Genomic DNA, 8,807 nt, shown 5'->3' with positions numbered 1-8,807 from the left:
GTATGTTGCTATTAAACACCTAGATTAAAATGTTTGTGAATTCTGTCCTCCACACTGGAAATTCCAGTGACATTTTCTTTTTGTTATAGCTGTTGATTAAACAAGTGAACACAATACAACCACTTTGTCATAGGCTTAAATTTAGACAAGCTGGGCCTAATGCTTCTAGCTCTGACTTGATGGTTCAACTTTTAAACCATCCTCTACAGTTAAGGACATGAGTGTCCAAATTATTTTTGGTGCCACTGTACACAATCCTCAACTCACCCTATAACAAAGAAGAACCAAAAGTACAAAGTTAATATCGTGGCTTTCTGCACATGGTATCAAGGTATTACCTTTTTTTTTTTTTTCTCACATGGAATGGTGCTACCATGTACCTGTCCATGAGACCATCTCTTTCATAAATTCTTAATCCTCCCCAATAAAATTTCTTGATAATGCTAATCCACTGAGTGCAAAAGGCCTATTCTATGCAATATGTAAATTCATATTTTTACATGTTATACATATTTTATTTGATATTTATATTTTTCACATTTAAACTTTCTGTAGACCCACACCTCTCTACATATTTTCTTTGGCATATTCCTGTAAGTAAGAACTCTCCATCTGTCATATTTCTGTGAGAGCTGGAAGCTTCTGTTATCAAGCCAAATTCCTTGTGAGTACACTTGGCCAATAATCTTTTTGATTCTGATATCAAAAAGCCATGGTATTACTGATATTAAAATGTCCCAAAATACAATGGTTAAACATTTTTGACATGCACCATGGTAACACCATGTATTTTTTTTGTACATGTACCATAGTAATGCCATGGTATTCTTTGGAGTACCTTATAAATACCATAGCATGGTACCACCAAAGAACTACACCCAAAACACAACACATAACACACTTCCTTTTAAGTCTATTACAGTGTTTACAGGATTATAGCATTCTCACTACAAACATTAGATCTCATGCTTCAATCTTAATTTTCCTAAAGCATATGAATGTGTTTTTGTTCACATGTAATCACAAAAAAGTGCTTAAAGGTGCTGCAAGTGATTTTAGCTGTTCTACAATTTCCATAAACTGAGCAGTTAAATTAGACACGACCCTCTTTCCAAAACGCCACACTCCAAAGAGACCAAATAAGCTTTACTGAGACTGACACTGAGTAGAAACATTTGTCAAAAACAACAGAAGCATAATAGTGCCCTCAACTGACAACTGTTCTGAACAACATGGCATAAAAATGGCATTAAGCCTCAATTTGCTGCAACTACAATACTATGAGAACGCAAACAATTATTGACAGACAGAAAGCGTCAGAGACCGCGGTCCGCAGACACATTTTTGTTGGCTGTTTACAGAGTCTAGTGCTATCACAGAGACAGGTGAGATATCTCACAACAATTATTTAATTAATATCTTTCAGGGAGCAGGACATTTTTTTTGCATGCCTTTCCATGAAGGAGAAAAAAAAAAAAAAAAAAAAAAAAAAAAATCGCTTACAGTACCTTTAAATAACTCCTGAAAAATGACATGCATTTCCTCACATTTAAACATCAATTCAGACTTAAACTTTATTGAACGTTTCCTCAAGCTTCTGAATTGCTTAATAAATGCTTTTTGCTCTTACTCATTGAAAAAGTGCTCATGTATCTTAAAATTGTGAAAGACATACAATTTCGTGATTCTATTCAGTTATATAACGCAAGCATCATCTCCACAATGCCATTGCTTTTCATTTTTTGTTAGATAAAATTCCACTGAAATTTGATAAATCGTTGAAAAGAGATTGTATTTTTCCTAAACTAAAAATACCATAAAAATACACAATATTTTTTTTTAACATCTTTAATTTCACAAAACAAATAAGTTTGTTTTAACATGAGTTTCTCATTTTCCTTCTGTGCATCTAACAATCTCACAATAAAGAAACTAATTTACACATCTTTTGTCTACAAAAATAAAATTAAAGAAATAACTAGAGCTTTACAGTAAATTAACATATAAAACAGACTGTGAACTCTATATTACATGAGTGAATGTCAATAAAAAAAAAAAAAATAATAATATATATACGTACAGTAGTTAGCACAAGTATGAATAGCACTGTGCAGCATACTTCTACAAATCTGTGAGTTGTTGACTGAATATGAATATGAATAAACATAGAACAATGGAGGAATGAGGGAAGAAAAAGACAAGCTTAAAGGGGAAGCAAACAGCCAGTGAAAAGATAATGGTTAAAAACACAGTGGAAAAAGGGCATTAAAGCTAAAAAAGAGAGATCAGGTTTACATTTCTCCACCTGAGTTTTAAAGTAGTTATCCATTCAAACATCTCTCAGTCACACAAAAAAATTAAAGAAAACAATAATAAAAAAATAAATAAAAAACCTTCTGTGAGGTAACTGTCGTCCTTTCATAGGTTAGCTTTACATGCCAAACTCTTATATAAAGATATTCGCATTTTCAAACGTAAAATTACATTTTTTGAATTGGAGTTCCAGATCCCTTCATTTGTGCTTCGGGCACCCGTTGAGAGCTACAACTGAACTACGGCAAACGGAGAGGGACAAAAGTTTACATTATTTACACATAAAATGATATGTCAGCTTGAAGGTCACGTGACTATGCCAGACAACAGATTCCATAAATACACTTTTTCTGTACAAACCGGAGTCAGTCCAGTTATGAGCCGTCAGGAGGAAACACTGTGCGTAGAAACAAACATTTGTGGATCTTTTCTTTTTCCTTCTTTCGTGTAGTGTTATTCTACGAAATACAAGCCTCAAAATTAAAGATATTTGTGAGATATCTTATTTGCACCCCGTATTTTCCGCAGGGGTCCCAGTGCAAAATAACCTGGATTTGTCAAAGCCGTACCATCCACGTACAGCTCCACAGCAACCAATAGTTGACACTGCCATCTTGGCTATTGTTGATATGGCTCACGATATGTTTGAACCAAAACGATGCCTGTTTGGATTTCCGAGTTTCCTGATTAGCTGAATGGATGAGAAGCATGTATAGCAGCAGGTAAAGTGCTGGGATTTCCTTCAAAGGGCAGTCACGTCTTCAGCCACACTATTGTACATTCCATTATTCCACTTTTGTTTCACTTCCTATTCTGTTCATCACTTCACAACTACGTTCTCCATCAATAACATTACATTTTCTCTCAAATGCATTACTAGAATCCACTTGAATATTCTCTTCCCTCCTTTTATCTTTCTTCATCTTTTATTTCTTTCTGGATGTAGGCCGAAGTGTCGTCTGCCCTATTTTAAGTCCCGAATTTTTGATTTACACAAACACCACACATTATGCTTCCAGGAGCAAGGCATGCTGGGAAGGGACTACATTATCAGTGCAGAGCATACATGTGTTTGTTCATGAGAGAACCTTGAACAGGTCCAGTGTGAAATGTCAGAACCCAGTAGACTGGATTTCTGGTTGAGATGGTTCTTCCGAGACGCCCTCCTTACCTAAATAAATAAAATAAAAAATAAATAAAACAAATTACAAATAAATCACATATGTTGAATAATGTTATCTTGAAATAATCATAAAAAAAAAAAAAAAAAAAATTCTATCCTATATAGAAAGATGAATAATTAGAGATAAAGTAAATAATAACTTATATTTCAATCTGTTCATCATACAAAGTGATCAAATGCCTTCAGAAGACTTGGAATTTAATGCATGGACTACTTTTATGACACTTTTGGGTGCTTTATGATGTGTTAAATTAGTAAGGAATAATTGACGAAGGACCGTTGAATTGTTTAAAAAATAATGCACACCAGAGGTGGTAATGCGGTCAACGCATTATTTTTAAACAATTTAACGGGCTGAAGTCAATTATTCCGCTTATACCATGGTTACCACACCTTAAGACATTGTTCAGGGTTTTATCTTAAGACATTTTCTGGTTTTGGTCCCTAAAATGCTCTTATGAGAGGAACTTCTTTCTTTCGCCACGGATTCAGCTTCTTGCGTTAATACAGTCCGAGCCTTCATTACTAATTCCAAAACGTCACTTCAGAACTAGCAACGGAGGATTGCGAGGCTTGTGCTGCTTTACTGGAGCACTTACTGGAATAACAAGTTAGTGCGTTTGTACGTGTGTGTGTGTGTGTGTGTGTGTGTTTGTATTTGAGGGATCGAAAGAGAGAAACTGAGATCTCGCTTCCGGGATTACCTTTTTTTGTTGCAGCTCGTCAGAAGTAACATCGCTTCAAAATCACCAAGATATGTGTCGCCATATTCCCATTGTAAACCTTAATAACTTTTTTCATCCCCACTGAGATGCAGGAATGCGCTGACATGACGACTCTGTTTTTCTCTCACGAGTATGTTTGGGCCTTAAGTGTGTGCGTTACGCATATAATGTGTGTCCATGAGCGTATGTGAGCGTGCGAGCGTATGTGCGAGTGTGTGTGCATGAGCGTGTGTGCACGTGCGTGCGTAAGCGCGGGGGAGACGAAGGAGCACGAGGGCTCTTTAACCGAAATTGAAATAAATGTAGGATATTTTAGACATTTTGACATTCTTAACCGATTTACTTTAACCAATGATTTTGTTTTAATTTGTTATTTTGCTGTAGTAGCCTGTATGGCTCTTTGAAATAATTTGGCGAAGTGATATGGAACCGTTATGCGGTCAAGACCTGGAACAACTTTATAGCCGTGCGTTTACTTGAAAAATAATTGCACACCTTAGAACGTCCGTGAACCAATCAGAATCAAGCATTCAACAGACCCGTGATATAAATGTCTTTAATGAACAAATCCCATTAAACATTCACAGTGCTGTGGAAAAAGTAAGTGAACCCCTAAGCTGAAGACATTAACAAAAGCTAATTAGAGTCAGGAGCTGGCAAACCTGGCATCCACTTAATGAAACGAGATTGGAGGTGTGGGTTAGAGCTACTTTGACTTATAAAAAGAGATTTCAGAAAACATACGATCAAGAATTGTTGCTTTGCATAACGCTGGAAAGGGTTACACAGTTATCATGAAGACCTTAGGTATTCATCTGTCCACAGTTAGATCAATTGTCTATAAATGCAGACCATTTACTACTGTGGCTACTCTCCCTAGAAGTGGCCGTCCAGCCAAGATGACTCAAAGGGCACACCGCAGAATGTTCAATGCGGTAAAAACATCTCTGTTCATGAGTCTACTATACGGAAAACATTAAACAGCCATGGGGTCCACGGCAGGACACTACGAAGGAAGCCGCTGCTTTCCAACAAAAACATTGCTGTGCACCTGAAGTTTGCCAAAGACCACCTTGACACTCTACAACGCTACTGGGACAAAGTTTTGTGGACTGATGAAACTTAGGTTGAATTGTTTGGGAACAACACACAGCACTACGTATGCATAAAAAGGCACCGCATAGCAACATGAAAACACCATCCCAACAGTGAAGTAGGTGGAGGGAGCATAATTATTTGGGGCTGCTTTGCTGTTTCAGGGCCTGGACCGCTTGCCATCATCGAGGGAAAAATGAATTTCTAAGTTTAATCAAGGTATCCTACAGGATAATGTCAGGGCTGCTGTGCACCAGCTGAAGCTCAGACGAAGTCTGCATGTGATGCATCAGGACAATGACCCTAAACATCGAAGTAAATCCACTACAGAAAATCCACCTTTGTTGTGCAGGTCTAAACCACAGCTACCGGAAATGCTTGGTTGAGGTTATTGCTGCCAAAGGAGTATCGACCAGTTATTAAATCCAAGGGTTCACTTACTTTTTCCACAGCACTGTGAATGTTTAATGGGATGTGTTCAATAAAGACATGTAAGATTATAGTTGTTTGTGTGTTTTTAGCTTAAGTACATTGTGTTTTTCTACACTTGTGACTTTAATGAAAATGAGATCACATTTTATGACCAATTAATGCAGAAAACCAGCTAATTCGAAAGGGTTCACATCATTTTTCTTGCCACTGTACATATAATAATGTTGTTTATAGGCATATTAAATAGCCAAGTAAATAAATCAGATAGCCTGTTAAATGATGATCAATAGCCTTAAATTAAGTCTTACAGACTAATTTAGCAATGCGTTATCATACACTGGTGCGTGATTAACGGCTATAAATATTTATTTTAATAATATGAAACCGTATTTTGCATTATTTGTTTTTAAATTAAAAATCCATATTTATTCTTATGATAATTCGATTACTCAACTGTTTTTAGCCTATGTTTGCAATAAACCTGCATGACATGAGCCAGTCTCCATCTCAATGACTACATTTACAATGCAGCTGAATGTGACCCAATTCTGATTTTCAGCTCAAATCAGATTTTTTTTTAAAGGTTGATCGCATGACATTTTAAATGTAGCCCATATCGGATACTGGTCTGAACAGCAGATGCTCCTAAACTGACCTGTATGCATATAACACTCCCTGAGCATAATCATCATTATGCTCGTTCGACCCTGCATTGTATTTTGGCTTCGCTATAAGCAACGTATAATTTAATTTAACTGACTGATCTCAGTTCAGGAGACTCTGTGCTGTCAGTAAAGGGTTAAACTTTGAGTCATGTGACCAATCAACAGTGGTGATCGCAGAGGAGTTTGTGTTTGGTTGAAATGCCAACAAAACTACATCTGGTATGAAACCTAATTAAGTTTTTACATTGAAACCTGTTTAAGTAAAAAGATTAGTCTCTAGTTAAATACGATACACTTTTTAAAATTTGAGCGATTTATCACGAAACGGCACTCTGTTAAACACAATGACAACATTCTTGAACTGTATGCTCAGTTTCAGTTAAAATATTTTTGATTGACTGTGCATTATCACATTGAGAATTAATGGATGCATCCAAAAACTGGAAAATGTTGTTTCAGAGGCTTTATATTCACCGTATTCAGCCCCACCCCTTTTCTGTGCTCCGCTCTTCCAAAATTTGTCATCTAACTTCCTGTTTGTATTGAAGTTTACTGAGAAGAGTCGAACAAAATAGATTGCGTGTACAAATTTTTTTTTATCATCAAGAGTTGATGGTGCGAGGCTACACCACCCCTTTACTACGTGAAAATGCTCATGAGGTGTTTTTTCTGTAACTAAAAAAATTTGGTTTTTTCCAACACCCGCAGAGGTAAATTGGACCTGGCAGATCACATTCGGACAGCTATGACACAATGTACATTTTCATGATACAAGTGTTTAATTGTTATGTGTAATTATGTGTGTAATTCTCCTTAATTTTTAGGTTTCAACTTAACACATTTGTGTTAAAATGTGTAGTTGACATGAAATTTCCAACAAATTTCACATGCAAGTTCAACATTAAAGAAAATTACAATTGTACTTTTTTAAATTAATTTGTCACCCTAAATTTTTTTAGAGGCTTAAATGTGATTAAAATGGTTGTAAATGGAATCTAAAATAAAACATACACTTTCACATGTATATGTGTGCATTAGTGCCCGACTGATATTATCGGCCATTATTAGCCTTTCACCGATATATTGATATCGGCGTATATTTTACCGATATGCGCCTATATGAAAACAGAACATATAATGCAGAAAGCAATGCTTTAGAACTGGTGTCATAGCATAGTTTGTCCAGCAGAGCACGCTCCGACTCAGAGCTGAACTGACGGTGGAATAGTTTGTGAAATACATACTGGAAACTTAAAAAATGACCCCATCATTTTCCCTTTTCAATATGACTAATATAACGTTAACCTTGTCCCTGACAACCATGACCCTCATGTCTGTTTGCTGTTAGCCAGCTATAGTTTGTCAGTGCAGTCAGTAATGTAGCAGATTGAAAGGTAAACATCAGAGCATCTTTTTGCAGCTCAGCAGAAAACGGTGCGGTGGTGGATTGTGTCTGTTGAGTGTTGATTTCACGCTATGTTATTACCTAGTTTGTGAGACACAATGCTGAAAAAAAACAAAAAAACAATGCCTGTCTTTTACTCTCCGTGACAACGAACTTATAGCTAACTAGCTAATCACGTAGCTACTTTCATTGTTGTCAGCTGAGTGGAAGCTAATGTGTAAACATGTATTCACCAAACTGTTTTGTTTAGGATTCACGGTTTGGTACCCCCTTCAACCAAACAATTCCAGTCGTGTCATTTATAAAATGTAATATTTAAAAGTCTGGTTTTCCACCGTTGAAAGTTTCCCCTGAACTTGTATAGCAGAATACAGTGTAACACCGCTGCCACTGTTTATCTTGACTCAGCAGTATTAATATAGTCAGCATTTGACTGATACTAAACAGTACTGATGTTTATTTAACTATTTGTTTTATTTTTATTCTTTATTTTAATGGTCAGCATTTGACTGATACTAAACATATATTACTGATGCTTACCAAGCTATTTATTGTATTTGTATTTATTCTTTATTTTCTCAGTGTTCATTTCTAGAATTTGTTGACAATGTATAATAATAATGTCAAATATTCTTTGATAAAAATATTTTAAGAAAGCAGCCTTCTGAGTTCCTTTACATAGTCATATCGGTGCAAAATCGGTGAAAAATCCACATAGAAAAGGTCTGTTTTCATTCCGCCCCCAAAAATTAAATATATCGGCCACCAATCTGTGAATTTTCCCTCTCTAAAATTGGTATCGGTATCAAAAATCCCATATCGGTCGGGCTCTAGTGTGCATGTATAAATACAGTTGCATCCTTCCCCCGTCCCGTTTTAACACTCAAACATCTGCTCACCTTAACAATAATGCGATAGGTGACTGACATGAGAAGATGGTCAGAGGTGTCTTACAGAGATATTTTAAATGACTTATGTTATCTCTTGGA

General features: G+C 36.1%; 1 protein-coding gene across 6 annotated transcripts in view; it reads right to left on the bottom strand.

The window, feature by feature from the left end:
* Window positions 1-1,503: 1,503 nt before the first annotated feature.
* Window positions 1,504-8,807, bottom strand: part of arhgef11 (Rho guanine nucleotide exchange factor (GEF) 11) — a 121,359-nt gene continuing 114,055 nt past the window's right edge. For all 6 annotated transcript variants that reach the window (XM_051718289.1, XM_051718296.1, XM_051718294.1 and 3 more), the window contains one exon: window positions 1,504-3,484. In XM_051718289.1, coding sequence (XP_051574249.1) covers window positions 3,426-3,484 — 59 coding nt within the window. In that variant the 3' untranslated portion in view covers window positions 1,504-3,425. The remainder of the gene's footprint in view (window positions 3,485-8,807) is intronic.

The sequence above is a fragment of the Myxocyprinus asiaticus genome, chromosome 2 (assembly GCF_019703515.2).
Source record: "Myxocyprinus asiaticus isolate MX2 ecotype Aquarium Trade chromosome 2, UBuf_Myxa_2, whole genome shotgun sequence".
In the NCBI taxonomy this organism is placed as follows: Eukaryota; Metazoa; Chordata; class Actinopteri; order Cypriniformes; family Catostomidae; genus Myxocyprinus; species Myxocyprinus asiaticus.
This window is presented reverse-complemented; position numbering and strand designations above follow the sequence as displayed.